Below are 23958 nucleotides of genomic sequence, written 5' to 3'. Positions count from 1 at the left end.
TTCGGTTCCGAGCGTGGCTTTGATTTGGTTTCTATAGCCGTAGGAGGAGCTTTGTCCTCCTTTGGCTTTGAAGTTGGAGCAGAGTTGGAACTCTTCTTGGGATCCGAAGATTTTTGGTGCTTTTCTGGGTCCGAGGTCTTTTAGTGTTTTGGTGCCGAAGGGTTCGGGGACAAGGCCTATTTAGGCATAATGGAGATGTGTATCTCCGATTTCAGTACCAAAAGTGTCTTCTGGGTACTGATTTGCGGCTTGCTCGGTCCCGAGCTGCCAGAAGGCTTTTCTTTCATTTTCAGAGCCGGGGTCAGAGACAGGGCTTCTGAAGTTTTCTTTCGGTCTTGACTAAGGCCTTCGGGCATAGTTTTGTCGGGAGCCTTCTGTTTGTCGGGTGGGGCAGGGGCATTTGTACTCACTCATTGCCCTGGAGTGATGTGGTCATCTTGGTCGGTGTCGTCAGCTTCAGAGATGTTCTCGAGCTCTTCGGAATCCTCTGCCTCTGGAACGTCGGGCCTTCAGTCTGGCACCGGTGCAGCTCGTTGCACTATAACTTGTCGTTGAGCCCGGTGATCACGGATGGTTTTCTTGGATCGAATAGAGGCGCAGGCTTGGCAATCCTTTTTTTCGTGTTCTGGTGATAGACAAAGGTTGCAGACCTTGTGGTGGTCACTGTGTGGAAATTTAGCTCCACACTAGGGGCATTTTTTAAATGGAGTCCTTTCCATTAGCCGTAGGCCCAAATGGCGCCGATGGGCCCAGCGACCCGCGTTGACGACCGGAATCGAGGATCTGAGAGTTAGCGCATCGACAGGCACGCAAACGAAATAATACAGTCGAGTGTGATAGGTTGTGCGTCGAAAAAGGTATGGAAATACTGTACCGAACCAGAGCACGGCAAGTCACATCCGAACCCGATGGTGGAAAAAAAACAATCTGGGGATAGAGTCGATGCCCATGCGCATATGGTCCAAGGGAGAAGTCACCTATCTCGTGACTACAAAGACTTCTTCCAAGACAACAACAAACTGTAAACATCCAAGCCTAAAACCAGATGGCGATCTATGCACAAGTATGTATTCTGCAGCTAATATGCCTCGAACATGCATTTTACTGGTAAATGAGTCATACATCTGGCCCATTGTGTAACACTGGTGGCAAGATACTCTCCGGCTATGAGTGAATGGACAAGATAATTTGACTATTATGCTGTATCAGACAAAAGTGATCTACAAATGGAGAGGTTTAGTAAAAAAGCATCAACAGTATCGGACTCCTGGCTATACAGACCCAGCCCCACTTATAGGATTTTATAGGTCTTACACGTGTACTCTATGTATTTGCCATTAATGAATTGTAGTATAGTTTTGAAATGAATTAAAACCAATAAAATAGTCTACATAATGTACTAGCGCAGCAGACTGAAGTGATCTTAATGTAATACAGTGCACTAATTTAATGTGTGGGAGACATAATAGGATTCCACTTCTGCTTGCTGCACAACAGACACAGGGCCAGGTGTATCAAGAAACATTTGCGACCTGGCTTTAAGGAATCACAAATTACCACCAACTTCTAGTTGGTGGTCATTTGCAGAATTCCTTTGAAAATACACTTTTCAGCATTTTTCTAAAAGGCATGTGGTGCACATACATGCCCTTATGGCATGTATGTACGCTACATGTGCACACATGCATAAGTCAGGGGTAAAACAGGGTGTCCTTTTGGCACCCTTGCACCCTTGAAATAGTATCCGCAACATGTAAGTACCTATTTGGTACTGGCAAATTGTGACTGCAATCCTATTCATTCCCATGGGCCTATACGCCCAAAGGAATGAATGGGAAGGTATTCCTTAATAGCGAATTGCAATTTGCGATTCGCTATTTGGAATATGTAGGATTCACAATTTTTTTTTCAAATCCTACATACATTGCATTTTGCGATTCTTAAATAGTGAACCGGTAAAATTTGCTGTTTACGAAACGCAAAAGCAATTCTTGAAACATCTTGCCCACAGATCTTTAAATAATGTGGTTTTATACCCTTAATGTGTCCTATAGTGCTACAAATTCTCTAAACATGCTCTCCACAGCTCTTTTTATGAAGGGTAATATTAATTTCTGAATGGCAAACAGCAGTATGAAACTGCAAAAGTATCCGTTAACATTTTTTGGTAACAGGATGACTTTCCTCTATATTATTGTGTATGTTCAATCAGCAGACTATGAGGGACTACTTAGTCTCCCTCAATCTCTCTCTGCTTCCGTCCTTCTCCATGCCCCTTTGCTTGACACCTCACTTTTCCACCCCTCACCTAGCGTCTGCTTTTCCACCTCTGTCCCCTTGGCACTTTGTGCGCTGCCCGCCACACTATCTGGACGGCCATCTTAAAATTGTGTTTGAACGATTCCAGGATGGGGGTCTGCACATATGTGCGTGGTTTGCATCTTCAAGTAGAGTTTGTTATATTTTAATAAATCCCATTTACAAATGGTGGTCAGTGAGGTGTGTCCATCCAGTGGCCAACTTTTCACAGAATTTGTGGTCCCAGGTGGGGAAAATACATGATGCTATTTCATTTTAGAGAGTGGGATGAACGCCACTGAGACATGATGAATGTGGCAGACAAGCTGTTAGGTAAAAAATTGAAGACCCGGGGGTTACCCAACCTCTACTCGAGGTGAGGGAAGCTTGAATGTGACAGAACAGTGCATCTACTGGCAGCCCCTTCTCATCCTGCAAAACAGATCCACACTGTACCTATGGTGTTTCGAGGAAAACTTATTTTCTGGAAACGGGTGGCTTCCGCAAGGATACTCAGTTTGCTATGACAGTGCAAACAGTGAATGTCTCTGCTCTGCCCGTACGAGAGATTCTGGAAAACAGAAAGACACAAGACATCAGAACCAGTGAGTGAGAACAAATATAAAAAGATAGACTGCATGATAAATATATATCCAATTCAAAGTGTGCACAACTGATAATGGTTTGTTACTACCTACTTCCTCTTATTCTCTGCAGACAAGAAATGTTTAGACAGAAAATAAGCAGCAAGATTCACACTGCATCTCTTGTCACCGCTGATGCCCTATTTGATAAACATCCTTTAGATGTTAGCTAATGAAACAACTGAAGCTTCTACTTACCCGCGAGTGCTCGATTCCTTTAGGATTAAGTTGTATTATAAATGTGTGACTTGACCACTATCATGACGGAGGCACCCGTTCAATGGTGTTTGGCAGTTAAGTGGCCATTTGCTTGTGATGTTTTCTAACTGCCAGAATCACTGCAGCCCAGGAAGAGGGCAATTCCTGCTGGGAAGGGGCATTACCAAATAGAAAGACACATGCTACCAAGTAAGTGTCATCTGGATTTTACAGGTAATAGGGCATCAGTGATCATGTTTGTGGAGAAATGAATGCAACTGTGAGCCGGCATGCTGTATTTAAACTGTCCCGGTGGCCGTTATCCACTAAGGTTGGGAAAGCTATTTAAGTGAAAGGTGCTCTCACGGATGCCGATATCAGGACTGTTCATACTGTAATGAAGCTTTGCTGGCAATAAAATCTCATAGAGGAAGAGTGGTTTCTCTTTGTCACCCAGGGATAAAAGCTCCTATTTGAAAGTCAATGCCATGTGATTTCTTGCAAACATTATCGCTATTGAGAAAGGCAGTCCTTGCCGAAATGCATCTGGCTAATGTATTAAATCAGTCTTCTACTTACCCGTGACTGCTCCATTCCTTTGGGATTTGGTTGTAATATTAATTCATGATTTGACCACTATAATGTTGGAGGAGTCAACCATTCATTGGGTTAAGTGGTTATTTTCTTGTGAGATAAATATATATATATTACCTACTGGCGTTCGGCAGTAGGTAGGTAAAGTGGAGACCTAGTTTCCATAGGAAATGCATTTTTTGACTTGACTATAACTTTAGTTTCATTTGACCAATCTTCATGACATTTTCCCAATAAACTGTCACAGTAGGTTGTGTGTGTCAAGGAAAGTTTGCGAGGGATCCGGCAGTGGGGACCGAGAAATAGGGGTGCGAAATAAGGGTGCATTTGTAATGTTAATTCCCATAGGATCGTGTTCTCGAACGCATAGTCCTAACTGCTGGATAAAATTACACCAAAAGTCGCAGAAAGGTAGATGCTGTCTAGCAGATTGTGATTTTTGTTATTTAGCACAAATCCATTCAGTAGTTGTAGAGAAATTTATTAAGAAAAAGATAGATATATCACTGGTCGCGAAGCCTCCGCGAAAAAAAGACGAGCTTGTGCAGGGAATTTTGCACAGCAGCTCTGATTGCCTGCTAACAACTAGAAGTGTTGGCAGCCAACTTGGGACTCAGCTTTGCCGAGTCTCCCCTCAAAAGAAGTGAAAATAAAGAAAAGGGGGCAGGGTAGAAATACCCTAACCCCCAAGCCATGGTGTTTGGGGTCACCCAGGGACTCCGCTACGGTATAAAAGCATTATTATTTTTTTAATTGCAGCAAAATCGCGTAATTGCAATTTTTGTGGTCATATTTTTTTTAAAAAGCAAGCCCAGGCTCCCATGTTTGCTTTACAATAACCCCTGGGAGGGCCAGGTCCCAGGGGCATATGATAAATATAGGAGGAGGGCAGACAGGGGCCCTTTCCTTGGGCTTAAAGCCCGGGTCGCCACCTCCCCAGGCTCACTTTTAATTATGAATGGGCCCGCCCGCAACCCTGGATACCGTCACCTCCCCGGGACTAATTGCAGTTATGTGGAGGGTCCTCATCGATCCCCTCTGCCCCAGGGATCGGCACCTCCCTGGGAATAATTAAAATTAAGTGAGGGGACCTTGGGGATCCTCCCTGTGCCAGGACCGCCACTTCCCCGGGGCACACACACACATGAGGCGGCAGGGACTGCGGGGGCCTTGCGGCCCGACCCACGGTCCCCAAAGTTTTAAATGTGGGTACCCTGGGTGGGACCACAGCACCCACACTATAGGCCAGGACCTGGGGTATGGGGTACATGTGGCCAAAATGGCCTCACCCCTCCCCTTTCTTGTGACTTTTTTTTTAAAGGTGGCAGGCCCCAGGTGATGGGGTACCTGGGCCGAAAATGGCCCAGTACGGGGGCTGCTCCGCTCCCCTCTTTAAACAAATAACAATATTAAACAAGCATTTGCAATGCAATAGGTCTTGCATTACGAAAGTTTGAGCTATTGGTATTGTAAATGACAAATATTTTATTTATGTGTTGGTTTTGAAAATAGCGAAATTAATAGCTTTGTCATTTTCAATGCCAATAGTTTTAACTTTCGCAAACGTGACACCTATAGCATTTGTAATGCAATATGTGTTGTATTTAGATGACTTAGATGTATTAATATTACAAATAACAATGGCTTTTATTTTTTTAATAATGAATACTTAAATAGAAGCTATTGTAATTTATAATGGCAATAGCTTAAACTTTTGAAAATAACTTTTTGGAAGATTATGTTCAGTGTATTGTATTGTGATGAAAATCCAAGAACAGCAGTGAATTATTAACAACTTTTTGTGACATTTGTAATAAAGCTTGAAACATTGAGAGAACATATTAGAACCAGTTGTTGTTGAATGTTTGCACAGAGTGATGCTGTGGCGTTCAGTGTTGCTTAGTGATGCTGTTGCCTTCAGTGGTGCTGATTGATGCTGTGGCCTTCAGTGGTACTGAGTGATACTGTGGTATTCAGTGGTGCTGAGTGATGCTGTGGCGTTGAGTGGTGCCGAGTGATGCTGTGGTGCTGAGTGATGCTGTGGCGCTGAGTGGTGTTGTGGCGTTGAGTGATGCTGTGGCGTTGAGTGATGCTGTGGCGTTGAGTGATGCTGTGGCGTTGAGTGATGTTGTGACGTTGAGGGTTGCTGTGGCGTTGAGGGTTGCTGTGGCGTTGAGGGTTGCTGTGGCGTTGAGGGATGCTGTGGCGTTGAGGGATGCTGTGGCGTTGAGGGATGCTGTGGCGTTGAGGGATGCTGTGGCGCTGAGGAATGTTGTTGCGTTGAGGGATGTTGTTGTGTTGAGGGATGCCGTGGCATTGAGGGATGCTGTGGCATTGAGGGATGCTGTGGCATTGAGGGATGCTGTGGCGTTGAGGGATGCTCTGCGCTGAGTGGTGCTGTGGCATTGAGTGGTGCTGTGGCGTTGAGGGTTGCTGTGGCGTTGAGGGATGCTGTGGCGTTGAGGGATGCTGTGGCGTTGAGGGATGCTGTGGCGTTGAGGGATGCTGTGGCTTTGAGGGATGCTGTGGCGCTGAGGAATGTTGTTGCGTTGAGGGATGTTGTTGTGTTGAGGGATGCCGTGGCATTGAGGGATGCTGTGGCATTGAGGGATGCTGTGGCATTGAGGGATGCTGTGGCATTGAGGGATGCTGTGGCGTTGAGGGATGCTCTGCGCTGAGTGGTGCTGTGGCATTGAGTGGTGCTGTGGCGTTGAGTGGTGCTGTGGCGTTGAGTGGTGCTGTGGCGTTGAGTGGTGCTGTGGCGTTGAGGCGTGCTGTGGCATTCAGTGGTGATGTGTGAATCTGTGGCATTGAGTGATACTGTGGCTTTGAGTGGTGCTGAGTGAGGCTGTGGCGTTGAGTGATGCTGTGGCATTGAGTGATGCTGTGGCGCTGAGTGATGCTGTGGTGTTGAGTGATGCTGTGGCGTTGGGTGATGCTGTGGCGTTGGGTGATGCTGTGGCGTTGAGTGGTGCTGTGGCATAGAGTGGTGCTGTGGCATAGAGTGGTGCTGTGGCATAGAGTGGTGCTGTGGCATAGAGTGGTGCTGTGGCATAGAGTGGTGCTCTGGCGTAGAGTGGTGCTGTCGCGTAGAGTGGTGCTGTCGCGTAGAGTGGTGCTGTGGCGTAGAGTGGTGCTGTGGCGTAGAGTGGTGCTGTGGCATAGAGTGGTGCTGTGGTGTTGAGTGGTGCTGTGGTGTTGAGTGGTGCTGTGGCATTGAGTGGTGCAGAGTGATGCTGTGGCGTCGAGTGATGCTGTGTCATTGAGTGATGCTGTGTCGTTGAGTGATGCTGTGTCGTTGAGTGATGCTATGGCGTTGAGCTGTGGCGTTGAGTGATACTGTGCCGTTGAGTGATGCTGTGCCGTTGAGTGATGCTGTGCCATTGAGTGATGCTGTGGCATTGAGTGATGCTGTGGCATTGAGTGATGCTGTAGCGTTGAGTGATGCGGTGGCGTTGAGTGATGCTGTGGCGTTGAGTGATGCTGTGGCGTTGAGTGATGCAGTTGCGTTGAGTGATGCAGTGGCGTTGAGTGATGCAGTGGCGTTGAGTGGTGCTGTGGCGTTGAGTGGTGCTGTGGCGTTTAGTGGTGCTGTGGCGTTGAGTGGTGCTGTGGCGTTGAGTGGTGCTGTGGCGTTGAGTGGTGCTGTGGAATTGAGTGGTGCTGTGGCGTTGAGTGGTGGGATGCGTTGTACTGACACATGGTGGTGATGGTCGTCCCTGTCTCCAGTGCATCATTAGTAGGCTCCTGAGCAGTACCGGCACTTGTTTATTTACAAATGAAGCACTGTGAGCTCACCGCAGGAGAAGATATTAAACAGACAGAAGAAAGAAAAAGATTGCGCACACTACTCCCCTCAGAGCACTCATCCCCAAAACGCCTGTTATTCCTGTCTCCAGATGCTGATAGCGCCAGTCTCTCTCTATAAAAAAAAAAAACACCCCCCATACACAATAAGCATCAAGTGATTGACAGGCATATTGACTAATCAGACGTCGAGTCACCCCAGACATCCCTCCAACTATAGATGTAGTAAATGTAGAGTTGAAACAGCAGGGCTGCGCCGCGAGGCACGTCAAGGTTTGCAAAGCAGAGCTATCTCTCAGGTCACGCAGAAGTAGCAGGCTCCGCCTCATAGCACTGGTGTAGTTTGAACAGCAGCGCGGTGCCCAATGTCACACAGATGTAGCATGTTTATTGGTTAAACAGCAGACCTTCGCTAGATGTAGCACACGCTGTAAACAGAGGTCAAAGTGCAACCCCGATCCCCTTGGGGATTAAGGATGGGTGGGGTGGCCGTTGTTTCGGTGGTAGACTGGGCAGACAGGCTCGCGTCTGCCCTCCGGCGTCATCCTAAAACACATTTCAGGTAAACAGAGGCACTGAGGCACTGAGGAGGTGTTGTCTGTCCGTCTTACCTCACCTGCAGTAAAGGAGCCATTGCGACTGCGAAAACAGGTATGAGGGAAGGAAGTACGTCTATTATGACACACCTCTTTTCCATTCCTGGACTTTGCTTTCACGTATCATTTTTATCAGCTGTGCTGGTTCAATAAAGCAATACCACAACTCCCAGAATGCACTGAGCTGTATAAGCACAGGAGTGTGAAAGTGGTGTCCCAGTAACATGGATGGGTCACCTCGTCGCCTTGCTGTGGGGTACTGTTGTAGCAAGCGCTGCCCGTCTTATCGTGTGAGAGCCTGATGTAGAGGTGGGCGACGCACGGGTGGCTCGAGGCAGATACCTGGTTGCAGCTGATCGCGAGCCCTCATGAACCCTTGCAACCAAAACGAGTCACGCCTGGTGTAACGTCTGGTGCCAAGAATGGGAGATAAAGAGTTAATGTGCTATTTGAATCGGATATGGGCTCTGAGGAGACCTGGGAGGGCGGGGGCTGCCAGCAGATGCGCGCCATTTCTAACTTTCGTTCTGAAGAGCCCCGGTTAGAAATGTCGTGCATGCGCGGGTAGCCCCCGCCCTCACAGGTCCGGCAGCTGAAGTACTGGGTCCCAGGAGGGGGCCGGGTGAAGATCATCGGAAAGCACTGCGGGGCTCCCATGCCTGAGGGGAGAGCCCCGCGTCGTGCTGGCAGAGGAGCTCGAGTGCTCTGCGGGGCGTGTGCCAGATGATGCAGAGATTACAGCAGCGACAAGAGCCCGGTGAGGTAAGGGGTGGAGGGGTGCGTGCATGTGTATGTTTGCGCGCACGTGTGTCTGTTTTTGTGTGTGTGTGTGTGTGTGTGCGCGCACGTGCATCTGTGTGTATGTGTTATCCGCTTCCTGGCAATGTGGCACAGGAGATGTGCACGGCGTGTGTGTGAACGTGCGCGCTCACATGGGAGAATCCCCTGCGCGTGCCCATCCCCGGTCTCACATTCCCAGGAAGTGAGTAACAATAGATGCTTTGCTGGACCAGTGCTTCGCACTGGTTACACCAGCTCGACCTAAAAAGATAGGTGGGGCAACAGGGGTTTGGGATCCCAGGGCCGAAATCAGCCCGGGAAGGATTCCTGTTCCCCGCAGTAAGCTCCACACAGTGGGATTTCTGAGAGGTGGATGGAGACCATGCCCCCTTTCTCCACCACTCTGCAAACGTACCTCTCGGCATCCTGCTGGTCGGTGGATGAGATCCACTTGCCTCCTGTGGGCATCAGGACTAAAGTGAACTTCTTCCCCCAAGCAGCAGCGCCCCAGGAGGTGCGCTTGCAGAGTGGTGGAGTTAGGGGTCATAGCCTCTGACCACCTCTCAGCAATCCAGCTGTGTGGGCCTTGCTGGAGGTAACAGAAGGGCTAGTTGGTCCCCCAAAGACACTCAAGAGCCAAGGAAATTTCAACTACCAAATATTAGTGCACCAGGAGGCGCATTTGCAGAGTGGTGGAGAAAGGGGGCATGGCCACCGGAAACCTCAAAGCAAACCCACTGTGTGGTTTTTGCTGGAGGTAACAGGAGGGGTAGTTGGCCCCGAAGGACCCTCAATAGCCAAGGGGACTTCATACCTCTACTAGTTGAGTGCCAGGAGGCGTTTTTACAGAATGGTGGAGAAAAGGACCATGGCCTCCTACCAGTACTCAGCAATCCTGCTGTGTGGCACTTACTGCAGGTAATAGGAGGGGTAGTTGGCCACCAAGGACGTCTTTGGGGGCCAATTACCCCTTCTGTTATCTCCGAGTCCCACACAGCAGGGTAGCTAAGAGGTCTTCGGAGGCCATGCCTCCTTATACACTACTCTGCAAACGCTGCTCGTCGTGCTCTACTGGCTGGGGGATGAAGTCCACCTTACTCCTGAGAGACCTTGGGGTCCAAGAAGCCCTCCTGGTGCCTCCTGCAAGTCCTACAGAGCAGGATTCCTGACAGCTGGTCGGAGGCTCACCCTCCTTTCCCCAGCACATTGCAAACAAAACTGCTAGTTAAAAAAAACATATAAATTCAGTGAAAGAAACAAAGGTTACAGGGATGTTATAGTTAGGAAACAGAATTTGTTTTAAACTTAGAAATTCACTGAAGAAAACAAAGGTTACATAGATGTTATAGTTAGGCTGAAAACCAGAGAAATTCAATTATAACTCACGCCCCCACAATGCAACGCTTATGACCTCATATATTACAACACCTATGACATGGTCAGTGACATCACTGATTACATCTCAAATGGCATCACTCACACCCCAATATACCATACAACCACTTCAATTTAAATATGACCATTCTCAAAATCATTGACACACCCGTACCAGTACTTACACACCCACTCACTGATTCAACAGTCTACACACACACATCCACTCACTCATCCATCCATACGATCACTCCTAATCTAACTCACTCACTAATACAGCCACTGATATATCCACTCATACACCCATACAGCCGCTCACACATTGCCAGTCGTCACCCATAGAGCTAGTCTCACACCTACTCACTCACCCATAAAATCAATCACACAGCCCCTTAATCACCAGTTATACACACATACTTGTGTATTCATAAAGATACTGTATTCATAGACACTAACACATACTCACCTATACAGTCACTGACATAAGAACCCATGCAGCTATTCTCACATTCACTTACTCACTCATACATCACTCATATACCCCAGCAATCACCTCTACTGCCTTTCACACAGTCGCGGCTCGCATGACTCACAGATGCGGTGGAAGCACGGGGTGGGGCGTTCAAGCGGTGTGAGGGTTGGAAAAAAAAAAGTACCTTGCTGGGTGCCGCGCAGCTTCTTGAGGTTCCGTGACGATTTGAACCCGTGTTTTCAACATTGTCGTAAATACATAATTTTGGTATCAGTGAACCGCAAATGGTCCATTTAGCATATCCTGGTGTTTTCGCAGTGCTACGAGCGAGAGTACTCCTGTTACAAACACATTTCTGATCTACCCATGGCATCCATCTTAGATCATGGCAGCCATTTTGTGTTTCTTGCCCTCACATAGACAATGTACACGCAATGACCTCTGATTACTCCATTTCGATTAAGGACACGTAGGCTTAGCCGGAGATTCACCTCTCTAGTGACACGTGCACCTTAGAACAGAACACGCTGTGGCTGCATGACTCGACAAAGGCTGCCTCCTCTGCCTGAGGCCAGTCCTGCTATACTGGTTCTCGTGTTCGTTGGCCTGATCATGATTAGGCGGCCGAAGCTGGTAGCCTTGCCCATTTACGACCCGCAAACATCTCTTATCCTGCTTTTCTATCTTCTGCACCTGGCTCTGCTCCTTCCCTTCTGGGCCTTTATTAGGGGGAGGTAACGAAATTTACGATGAGGCGGTCCGGCTCTTGAATGAAATGTTGACATGGGATTGTGATGGAATAGTGGGAACCCCTCTTCGTAATGTTTGACATCAGATATTATCGACGATTCCTGTGCAACGCCAAATATTTATTGTTTAGGACACAAAGGTTTTGGAAATGTACTAACATGTGAAGAATTTGCCTGAAGGCCAATATTTAGTATATAAGGAGCAACCCTTCTTGTACAAATCGAACAGGCTCCTAGACACTGCCCGTGTGTAGTTTCTGTGACTTCTGTGTCCCTGCAGTAATAAACCTTTGGTCTTTGACGCCACCATCGAGAAGCCCGTGTTTCTGTTTATTTGTGCACCGAGACAGGTAGAACTCCGGGGTCTTCGGGTGTTATACCTGACACCTCTGGACGGAACCGAAAAAGTCCAGAACTCCAATTGGCGCCCAACGTGGGGTGACGTCATTCGGTACCGGTCCAAAAGCCTGAAGAGTTCGAGAAGCTTCGTGTGAAGATTCCTGAGGGAGGCGCCCCACTTCATCGATACCCGCATATCGCAAAAGTGGCCCGACGTTCTCTTCCACGAGGGTTCCCGTTCAGGACGGCTGCAGTGGTCCGTTGCCTTGACCGTCGCCCTGTCTTGGACCCGAGGTGCAGTCCTTAGTACGGCGAGACGAGACGGGTTTCTCCTTGGTGACGTCTTCAGTGCCTCAGTTAAGTATTTAGTGGTTGCTAGTTGGTTACTTTGTAAGGGTTGTTAAAATCCTTTTAGTTCTTGGTTTGGTTTGGTTTCGTAAGATTATCACTGGTTGTTCTGGTTACGATAATCTATTGGTTTAGTTTGGGTATCGATACATTGGTTCGTTTTTGGTAGGCCTAAGTTCTTGGTTCAAGGGCACATTTCTGTCCGTGTTTTTGTTCGTTCTGTGTTCCGGATTGCAAAATGGTAAGTCGGAAAAATTGTATGTTGTCGTGTTTTGGTTGCAACAGTGATTCCCGGTTGGAGGACTCATGTCTGGTTCCTCCGATTGGAACTCCTCTATATGATCTTTATTGTAAACATGGTGTGGGTCCTATATCTTATAATGAGGTGTGGGTCCGATATACGGAAAAAGACGGTGTCCTTAGTTGGCCACTGCATGGTAGTTTTGAACCTGAAGTCCTTGACAATTTAGAAGTGAAATTGTTTAAGAAGAAAGCCCGGCCGGCAATGTTTGATTCTTTCCGTTACTGGCGAAAAGAATCTAAACAGAGAGAAATTAAAAGGTTAAAGAAAGAACAGAAAGAACAAGAGTTGACTTTTGAACAGGCTGCTAAGCAGCTGCAAGTCAACGAGTCTGAGAAGGCAATAGAGGTGGATACTAGAGAGTGTAATTTAGCGATCGACAAGTGCTATCCTGCTTTGCCATCGAGTACAGCTAAGATAGTAGAGGACCCTGAAAGCGATCCTCTGTTGTCTTACTTGTTACAGTCACCCCCACGTATGCACAGGGTGCTACGGTTCCTCCTTTACCGAATGTTCAAATGCCGGTTGCTGGACAACCTGGTATTCCTGCTCCTGCTCCCCTGAATCAAGCTCCTGTACCTCCTGTGGTCAATGTGAATGTTCCTTCGGCACCCCCTCTTCCTGGGGTGCCGGCTTCTTTGCCTATACCTGTATCGCTTACACCTACTGTTTCAGAAGCTACCTTACCTGATACTTCTACTGTTCCTATTCTATCTGTTCCAACTGCTACTGTGTTTTCTACATCTGCTAGTATTATGACTCCGCTTTCTGTTCGTCGAAGAATCACTGATTCTGTCTCTAATATTCTGTCTCCTTTCTATAAAACTTTAATTAAGACTCCTGCCTCTGAGTCTGTACAGAGACGTAGTCAGCTTCCAAGTACTGAGGAACGGGGAATCTTAGATTCCACGGCTCTCAGATGGATTTCGAAGAGTAGGAGATATAGTAGGAGAGATGTATTAGATACTTTTATGCAGTGGAATGAACCTACGCAATGATATGTGTTCGACGAGATGTGCTCTCTTTTACGGGAGGAATTGGAGGAAGATGACTCTGAATCGAATTTAGAAGACTTAATTAATGTTCAGAAAGAGTTTGCTGCAGGTACGATAGTAGGTCAAAATATAAAAGAAGCGATGGAACTGATCTTAAGTTATAGGAATGATCCATCTCTTCGTTCACCGAGAGATTTAGAAAGACACAGTACGAAGCAGAATCGCCAATATCCAATGAGGGAGGTTCCACCAATTTGGCGTGAAGCTGTGCAAGCTGACGCAGTAAATGGTGTTGTTGCCGCTCCGGCGCAATTCCAGAGGGTGTGGATACACATTCCATTGAAGCGAGCTGAAGTGTTAGCAGTGAAACAGGCCTTGCCAGATCCGCGTAAGAATCCTGCCGGATACTATAAGGAATTAGCACAGACAGTTGAGGCATGTGTGATGAATCTAGCAGACATTGACATGTTATTTGGGAATGTAGTTCCGCAACCAATTTGGGCTAAAATACGTAAGGAGAATCATCCAGTTGCCCTAGGTGGTGATTGGGCAGCTATCATAGCAGCGGATGGTCAGCAAATAGGTGGTTCCAAACCCGAACCTCTAATTGCTAATCTTCCAGGTAGGATAATTGACTTAATGAAGACTCTGATGCCAGCATTGCGCGTTAACTGGGACAAGTTGGCGCATGCAGGCAGAAGAAAGACGAAAGTGTCTCCGACTTTTTCACAAGGTTCGAAGAGACTTTTGTAGATCACAGTGGTCAGGATATGAGTACAGAAGGAGGACAGAGATTGTTTGTCGATAAATTTGTACACAATCTGCTGCCAGAGCTCTGCAATAAATTGAAAGATTCTGAAAGTGCGTGGGCTGTCTCCACAACTGCGCAAATACTTGCAACTGCACAGTATTATGAGAATAGGGATAAAGAGGAGAAAGAGAAATCAGATAAGAAAACGAAAGATTTAAAGACTAAAGTTCTTTTACAACAGGCATATCCGCCTCGCATGAATCAAACCAATACACAGCAAGGGTCATATCAAAGGACAGATTATACTTCACCGAGGCCTCAATATCAGTGGAACCAGTGTGCCTACTGTAAGAAAGAGGGTCATTATAAGAATGATTGTCCGATCTTAGCGCAAAATAATGCTGCAGCAGCTCAAAGAGGTCGTGGTGGTTCTATGCAAAATTCTAGAGGTCGAGGACGAGGTGCTATGGCCCGACAAACGAATGATCGCCCTTCTAATCACTTTGATCAACGAAATGGACAGTCTGCCCAGCAAAATAGATCTCAACAGTATCATGTTGAGGATTATTGTGAAGTAGATGAGGGATTTCAACAAACTGAATACTAGGACAGCCATGGACAGAGAGAGGGAGTAGTATCAGTTCCAGTGGATCAGAGTGGGCCTTATGTCGCAGTAGCAACATCAGGTGTAGTCGAACCATTTCTGTTTGATACTGGTGCCGCAAAAAGTTCTATCATTCATGCGAAACTCCCTGGCGCACCTTTGTCTGGCTTAACAAATGTTTCTGTACGTTTTTCAGGCGCCCCTGTTTACAATCCCGTATCTGGTCCTTTGTCTATTTCTGTTGGACCGTGTCAATTAAAAGCACCCCTGATTTTGACGACAGGTTGTAATGAGAATCTGCTTGGTTTAGACTTGTTAAAACGCCTATATGCGACATTGTACTGTTCTCCGTCAGGAGTACAGCTTACATTGGGTAAAAGAATCACCTCTCCGATGTACTTGTCAATGGATGCACTCCCGCCAGAGCTGCGTTCACTCCCTGATACTCTTTGGGCGACTGGTCCTAATGATGTAGGCCTTTTGGAAATACCACCATATGTAGTCACTTTGAAAGCAAATGTCAAATTTCCACGAATTCCACAATACAAGATTTCTAGTGAAGGTGAACGAGCACTTTTATTGATTGTGCAAGATTTGATTAAGAAAGGTGTAGTTGAAGAAACTAGAGGAAATGTCTGTAACAGTCCTGTATTACCGATTTTGAAACGTACTGATCCTTCAAAGCCTCCAGTTTATAGGTTTGTTATCGATCTCAGAGAGGTTAATAAGATTGTGGTTTCGCAGTTTCCTGTGGTTCCAGACATTACTGCATTGTTAACGTTGATTCCTGCTACAGCCACATGGTTTTCAGTTATCGACTTGAAGAATGGAGTAGCACACATTAGTTCTAAAGGGATTTGTAAGATGTTGGCTCCAGTCTGGAAGAATGATGGGATTAGTAAGTGTGCAGAGAGAGTGGTGAAAAATTGTATGGTATGCCTGATGCATAATCCTGGCAAGGGAGTCCCAACGCCTGCTGGTCACTTCGCTCCTCCTTCCTGCCCCTTTGAAGTGATTCAGTTAGATTTCATTCACATGGATCGTTGCAACAACCTAAAATACGTCCTGGTGGTAGTTTGTGCTTTTTCCAGATGGATCGAAGCATATCCACTAAAGGACAACACTGCCCTATCAACTGCCAAAATCCTTCTCAAAGAATACTTCCCTAGGTATGGAATGCCACGGATTGTATGGTCAGATAACGGAAGTGAGTTTGTACGGAAAGTTATGCAGAGTGTGTGTGCCGGTTTAGGGATCAAGCAGAAATTTCACAGTGCAAACCATCCCCAGTCTGCTGGTTTAGTTGAGGGTTACAATGGCACCCTCAAGCTGAAACTTGCTAAAATACAGGCATCCACTGGTTTGTCCTGGCCAGACGCACTACCCTTGGCTTTGTTATCAACGAGAGCGACTGTACATTCTAGAGTAGGGCTTAGTCCTTATGAAATAGTCTTTGGTCGTCCTGCGAATATTTGGGGAGTGCCAAGGCCAAAAGAATTCTGTTCTCTGGAATATCCAATGTTGATTGATTACCTTTACGACTTGACTGCTAAATTGAGTCTTATTCACCAACAGGTTTTCGATGCATTGCCAAAGCCACCGGAGAGTCCAGGTCATCAGCTGAAACCAGGGGACCACGTTGTGGTGCGCAACTTTGCGAGGACGAAAAACCTTCAACCCAGATTTGTCGGCCCCTACCAAGTGCTGCTGGCGACGAGAACTGCTATTCGTGTGGCCGGCCGCAAGAACTGGATACACACGACGCACGTCAAACGTGTGCCCCTGCCGCTTCCTTATGATAACTGGGTGAAGAAGGGAATTGGTGCCTCTGAGTTTGAACGAACACCCAGATTTATCCCTTTCAGCGATGCCGAATTGATAACTGACACATCGAACTCTGGCTCTCCTCCTGAAACTACTTCTTTGACTCCTGAACACTTGCCCTCTGCATCAGAAGAAACTTTGCCATCTGCGAACTTGAACATTGCAACCTCTGCTGATAATACACTGTTTCCAGATCAAACAACTCCTGCAAGACTGAGATACAATTTACGGTCTCGCAATATGGACAAATAAAGCAGGAAACTGCCTATTGTAATATTTGAATTTTGACACTTTTGCCCTCAGCCAGGAAGTTTGCTATTGTTTTTATTGTTTTAAATTGCCTTGCCGTCTGGGTAGCCGTAGGGTCGTGGCTGTGTGCCTAGTTGAATCTGCGGGGGTCAGACACAAGGTCGATCTTTCTGTTAGTTCTGGGAACTCCCAGGGCTGATAGAGGCATTTTCATCTACGTACACATCATCAGTGGTCGCGAGCGGATTGTAGAAGATGGAGCTTCCTGCGCTGCAACGAGAAAATGTGATTTATGTTCGCAGAAATAGACTTTACAGAATTCTTCACAGCAAATGCTTTCTGATGCAATGTGCTATTACATTTTTAATTGTTTTGATAACGTTGGTGGGTGGAATCATCTTTGGTGTGAATTTAACTTTTATGCCAGTAACTACAGTACCTCCCCTTGATCCTGCTACTTCTACTGTTTCTTCTATGCATTCTTTTCACTCATTTCCTGAACATGAGCAAGCTCGACGCTCAGAATTCATTAATAACACTTTCGTACAGCTCTTGCACCAACACCAACTGGTAGTTAACACTACAGACTGCTGGGTGTGTGGCTTGATACCCCACACTATGGATAAAGGCATTCCATATCTAGTTTTGCCTTTTAGCTATAATGGATCATTTCAGGCCCTTCAGACCATTTTTGCTTATGCCCTTGAAACCTATCCTCCGCGTCCACCACGTTCCACTAAATATAACTCTGCCAACAAAGCTTTAGTCCAGGGAATTATTGACATGATCAAGGACGTCAATAATACTCCATCTTACCCTAGAGATGAATTACGAGTATACTTGAGTTGGAACTCTTCAGAGTATCGCCTTAGTTTGGGAGAAAGCAAGCGTAAAAGCTCAACTCCAATCTGGGTCGTGCCTCACCGAGGTCAGGTCTGTTTGCAAGGAAATGGGAGAAATCCGAGAGCTCAGCTAGGGAGGAGTGAGTGCGTTGAGACCTATGTGTTTCCGTCTAACTCTTCCCCTGCCTTCCTTACTGCTAGGGGTACCTACTTCATCTGTCAAGACAGAGCGTATACATGGCTGCCTGCTGACTTTTCAGGTTCATGTTATATTGCTCGATTGTTGCCTCCAACATACACTGCTTCATCTGATTATCACAAGACCAGAGTAGCAAGAGGTGTTTTCAGCAAGGAAGATACCGCTGGTCAGGAAGCCGGAGACTTCTTCAAAGGTTTCCTTCCGTTCTGGGGGCCTATGGCCAATAGTAGAAACATACGTCAGCTAACACGGGTAGTTGAATCTACTATTACCGAAACTGCTGGTGCCCTTAGCAACTTGACAGCTGAGCTTCAGGCGGATCGACTCATGGCGTTACAGAACCGTATGGTTCTAGACGTGATACTTGCAGATCGAGGTGGGGTATGCAGAATGATCCAATCGAGCTGCTGTGTTTTTATTCCCAATAATGCTCCAACTGTCTATGAGGCGATCTCTAAGCTACACAAGATTTCCGACTCTATACACGTAGACAAGGGAAACTGGTCCTTCATGGAGTGGTTTTGGACTCTGATATCAGCGTGGGGATGGAAGGTTCTGATGGTCATTGGTGTCATCCTAGTATTCCTGTTCTCGTGTTGCCTGATTATCCAGTGTGGTCCTGCTCTGTGTAGTCTCTGTGCTGCAATCTGTTTCAGAAAACCACCTGCGTTTGGAGAAAAGGCGCAAGAAAGGATGATGATACAACAGCATGTCACTGACCTGATGAGCATAGAACTAGATTCTGACATAGACTGAGTAATTGCCTATGTAAGGGCAAAAGGAGGGTCTGAGGTTCCGTGACGATTTGAACCCGTGTTTTCAACATTGTCGTAAATACATAATTTTGGTATCAGTGAACCGCAAATGGTCCATTTAGCATATCCTGGTGTTTTCGCAGTGCTACGAGCGAGAGTACTCCTGTTACAAACACATTTCTGATCTACCCATGGCATCCATCTTAGATCATGGCAGCCATTTTGTGTTTCTTGCCCTCACATAGACAATGGACACGCAATGACCTCTGATTACTCCATTTCGATTAAGGACACGTAGGCTTAGCCGGAGATTCACCTCTCTAGTGACACGTGCACCTTAGAACAGAACACGCTGTGGCTGCATGACTCGACAAAGGCTGCCTCCTCTGCCTGAGGCCAGTCCTGCTATACTGGTTCTCGTGTTCGTTGGCCTGATCATGATTAGGAGGTCGAAGCTGGTAGCCTTGCCCATTTACGACCCGCAAACATCTCTTATCCTGCTTTTCTATCTTCTGCACCTGGCTCTGCTCCTTCCCTTCTGGGCCTTTATTAGGGGGAGGTAACGAAATTTACGATGAGGCGGTCCGGCTCTTGAATGAAATGTTGACATGGGATTGTGATGGAATAGTGGGAACCCCTCTTCGTAATGTTTGACATCAGATATTATCGACGATTCCTGTGCAACGCCAAATATTTATTGTTTAGGACACAAAGGTTTTGGAAATGTACTAACATGTGAAGAATTTGCCTGAAGGCCAATATTTAGTATATAAGGAGCAACCCTTCTTGTACAAATCGAACAGGCTCCTAGACACTGCCCGTGTGTAGTTTCTGTGACTTCTGTGTCCCTGCAGTAATAAACCTTTGGTCTTTGACGCCACCATCGAGAAGCCCGTGTTTCTGTTTATTTGTGCACCGAGACAGGTAGAACTCCGGGGTCTTCGGGTGTTATCCCTGACACCTCTGGACGGAACCGAAAAAGTCCAGAACTCCACTCTGCTCTTGGTAGGGTCCCACATCTGCTTTTTCCCGCTGCTTTCCTGCTCTCCTGCCTCCGTCAGGAATAGGAGGCAGGCATCCTCCCTCCCCTCCTCTAAGCCAACAACAACACTGCAATGGCTGTGTTGTGATTGGTGCGGACAGCGCCCAGCCAAGCGACTGTGGAGAGGCCATTTTCTCTATGTAGGCTGCAGCTTTCATAGAGAAAATCCAGAGTGCGCATGACTGGTTGGGTAGTCGCCGCAGAGGGCCGACCAAACTGTCAGGACTAATAACATTGGGCAAGCCACTCATCCCTGACCCGCCCACCCCCAACCAGGCATACCGTTCTGCTTTCTCGCAGTGCGAGAAGCAGAAACATAAAATGGTATTTAAAGTACCATTTTATGTTTCTGCTTCAAGCACTGCAAAAAAGCAGTGAGGCGACGCTCCTCCGCCCTAATGGAGGAGCCGCCTCTGCTTTTACATATGTAGTTACTAACCATTTACCACTGACACATGTCCTCAGTCACCGACACAACCATACACACACTTACTCACCCATACAGCCCCTAACAGACGCACTCACTAACCCTTACAGCCTCTGTCTCACCCACAGACACTTATACAGGTACTCAGACAACCAATAAATCAGCCATACAGCAACTCACCTACCCACTCACACACCAATTCAGCAACTTCCACACTGACTGATATACTGACAAAGACATCCACACAACCAGTCACTCTCCCATATATTCACTGAGACACCTAATCACTCACTTATACAGTCAGTCACACAACCACTAAATCATTCATGCAGGCACTCATACACTCACTGATTCCCAATACACTGTGGTATATATATTTGACATTCCCAAACTATTTAAAAACTGTCATAGTTACTGGATGATACTGTCAGAGATGCCATCAGTGATGTAATTTGAGTCGTCATCACTGATGTCATCAGTGATGTCACTGACCAGGTCATGAGTGGCGCAATATGTGAGGTCATAGGCAGTGCGTTGTGGAAGCGCGAGTTATAGTTAGCTAAGCATAACTACTGAATTTCTCTGGTTTTGTACAAGTGAAATGTCAGCCTAATTATAACGTCTCTGTAAACTTTGTTTTTTCAGTGAATATAGAGATCTATATATATATATCGTATTTTGTAAGCAGCCCATAACTGTGTTGTAGAAAATATCCCTGTAATATGTTCATTTGCAGTTGATGTTTAAATGGTTATTTCTAAAAACTTTTGAAAGTAGTTCTTGCCTGGATACATTAAATATTGCCAACAGACTTGGGAGTGGTCATAGGGAATGGGATAGAATGGGGCCAAACCTTTTCTCAGTGGAGGACATTTGAAGTCCAATAGGCCCTCAAACATCCTCCCAGGCACTATATGTCTAGGAACAAACTATTTTCAAACATTTTTAGCACAAACACTGTAAATGATTGTATAATTAACTCTGCTGAAAGCAAGAATAGCAGTTATGTGTATGCTCCATCACCCTGAAACCATTTGTGTTGTGATGTATTGTTTACATTTCATTATAGCACAAACCGAGCATTACAGACAGTGATATAACCGAGCCAAAGCGGCAGGCTGCTGCACACAGAGCTTAGGGCTATGAACAAAATATAATCATATGACACTATCTGCTATTTAAAACAATAACAATTACCTGCACTGGACCTTCCTGTGAGCAACTCAAGCAGCTCACAACAAAGATGCAGTCCTGGAGAACCAGATCGATGGGTGCCACTCCTCGAAGGTCAAGGTGGCCAACAACAGTGGAATAGTGGTGCACCATGGAGGGATGAAAGGTGGCACCAATGCGGGCACTGCACTTGTCACACTGTGCAATGTAAGGGTGCTTTCGCAGCATGGTTAGGTCAGCTGTTGTTTTGCACCTTGGAGAGATTAAAAGGACATGCAGAAAAATTATTTCACAAAAGAAAGCACAGGTCTTTGGCCCAATAGCTCTCATAATGAGAAACAAGCTTGCAGTTATATAGCAAAGTAAAACTTATTTATTTAGCAAATAAACCCTCAGTTCAGACACAAGACCTAAATATTTTTATACCACCTTTGATTTCCTAACTAAAAAATGTATATTCTACCTAAGCACTTTGCGAAGCCCTGGAAAGTTTTGTAATGGCATTACTCTACCAATCAATCAATTTCTTTATTTCAGCAATTAGCTATAAAAGCACAAGTCATAATTCACAAATAAAACATTAAAAGCATCTCAAGTCATATTTTAAAAGCCCTGTAAAGGAAATTGCAGCAGATCGGAAGCAATCAGTCATACTAATCCAGGAGACAAAAAAAATGAGAAAGTGAAAAACATTCATGTTAGTTAAAACAACGCAGTCCCTACAACGAAAACATAATTCCTACAGCAACAGTGGGTGGGTCTCAATCGATCATGATCTAACAATGATAAAATAGATAAGAACATGCATTAGCCGATATCCAAATACCTTATAAAATCAAATTGTCACTCATACAATACCAGCCACTCACATATTACACAAAGGAGAAAAAATACAAGTTCCCCAACCTAATCTGCTGGTGGGGAAGCAACACATTTCAGTCTATGCCTCCACATGTATAGTAAAAACTGGGAGACGGCAAAGACTATTGAGTGGGCTGTATTAGATCTTAATATTCTTAATGTGCATCTAGGGCCCCAAACCCCCATGTTACGACTTAACGGCAAAATCCAAGCCCACCGGTGTGCATGATACTGAGGGAAGGGGAACAATATATGCTCTAAGGTTTCCCTAGTCCCAGGTCAAAATGTGCAGCTCAACTTCAACTTGGTAAGGGAATGCTGCCATTTCGCCGTAAATGGCTGAAGTGGTAGGATCCACAATCTATATTCTATATACAAAGTTCTAGCAGCCGGGGCCTCGATAACATCCATGTACTCTTCCAGTGAGTGAGCATCCTTCAACTCTAAAAAACCTGAGGTCAAGAAGCCCACACTCCCAAGACTATGAAGTCCTTCGTCTAGGTGTCTCCAATACATCTCTTGTAGCATGGCATACAAGCAGATTCTGGATGTACCCAAAGATTCTCACATCCGATCTCAATTAAGCTACGTCTGATGTATTCTAATCGAGGAATCTTATTGACTCCATACGGCTTGAAAATGTCATCTATGCCCATCCTTAAGGGCGCCAGCTCGGCGGAGAACCAAATCTTCCTCCAATTCATCAGAGGTCTAAGACTTACCCTATGGGCAAGAGATCTGGGTTCCAGGTCTAGCCCCAGGGGAACAAGCGGATGTTAATTGGCAAGTTGGCGAGCAGTCGTGGAAAACGATTCTCCGCCTTTTCTATGTCTTTTACGTTATCATGCCCCCAGAGTTCTCCACAGTTCTTCACAGTATAAACCCCCAGTGCCTGCAGGTTGTTGATTTGAAATGATGGTGTTACTGGGTTACAGCTAGAGCCCTTAACATCCCTCAGAATGCCACTCATATTATGCTCCAGCCTACGTTGGCACTTTTGGACATGGGAAGACCAGGCAAAAGACTCACTAAGGGTAATTAACTCTACTATTACAAAGGACCTTGCCAATACCCTTAATTTACCTCCTGGACACTTAGCTGTCTTTCTCTCAACATACCATTCTCTAATAAGTTTCCTAGTTCTTTCCAAGTCTGATCTTTTTGGAAGAGGACCATGCTCATAATGAAGGACAAATTTAAACGAGTGCCAAACGCCTTGCCCCTGTGTTTTGTTCAACTTACTTTACTGCATGGGGTCCCTTCTCAGACAACATAAAGCGACTGCCCAAATATGTGACCAATTTATATTTGCATGTTTTGAGTAAATATATAAGAGGATAATTGGCCGGCTCAGGATGATCACAATCCAGCTTCTAACTAGCATAAAATAGGTCTGGCCGACAAACAAGTATGAGCATCCTGCTAATTTGGGTTCAGGTGCAAGAAATGTTGTTTGTCCTGTTTGTCCTTCAGTGAGATGAGAAACTTAAAGCACTAATTTTAAAAATCTGTGAGCATGATTTGGCACTGGTTTCTAAGAAGTCTTACTTAAAAACCAGGACACACATTCAAATTTTGGGGAGAACCAAAGAGCTGGACTCAGTCAAACGTGACCAATGGGAAACTACAGGTTATGTTATGTCGAGTTGTGGCAAGCACCATGAGGGTATCAAGGTGCTGGGTCAGGTGTGTAGGGGTGTAGTCCCTATGAACATATTAGAGGAGCCAGGTTTTCA

At 46.0% G+C, this 23958-nt stretch overlaps 1 protein-coding gene across 2 annotated transcripts in view; it reads right to left on the bottom strand.

The window, feature by feature from the left end:
- The window catches only part of LOC147733823 (uncharacterized), a 452276-nt gene that overhangs the window by 94312 nt on the left and 334006 nt on the right, over positions 1–23958 (bottom strand). For both annotated transcript variants that reach the window (XM_086958409.1, XM_086958408.1), the window contains 2 exons: positions 21386–21614; positions 2755–2869 (listed from right to left, as the gene is read on the bottom strand). In XM_086958409.1, coding sequence (XP_086814535.1) covers positions 2755–2869; positions 21386–21614 — 344 coding nt within the window. The remainder of the gene's footprint in view (positions 1–2754; positions 2870–21385; positions 21615–23958) is intronic.

The sequence above is a fragment of the Lissotriton vulgaris genome, chromosome 2_1 (genome assembly GCF_964263255.1).
Source record: "Lissotriton vulgaris chromosome 2_1, aLisVul1.2, whole genome shotgun sequence".
NCBI classification, from domain to species: Eukaryota; Metazoa; Chordata; class Amphibia; order Caudata; family Salamandridae; genus Lissotriton; species Lissotriton vulgaris.
This window is presented reverse-complemented; position numbering and strand designations above follow the sequence as displayed.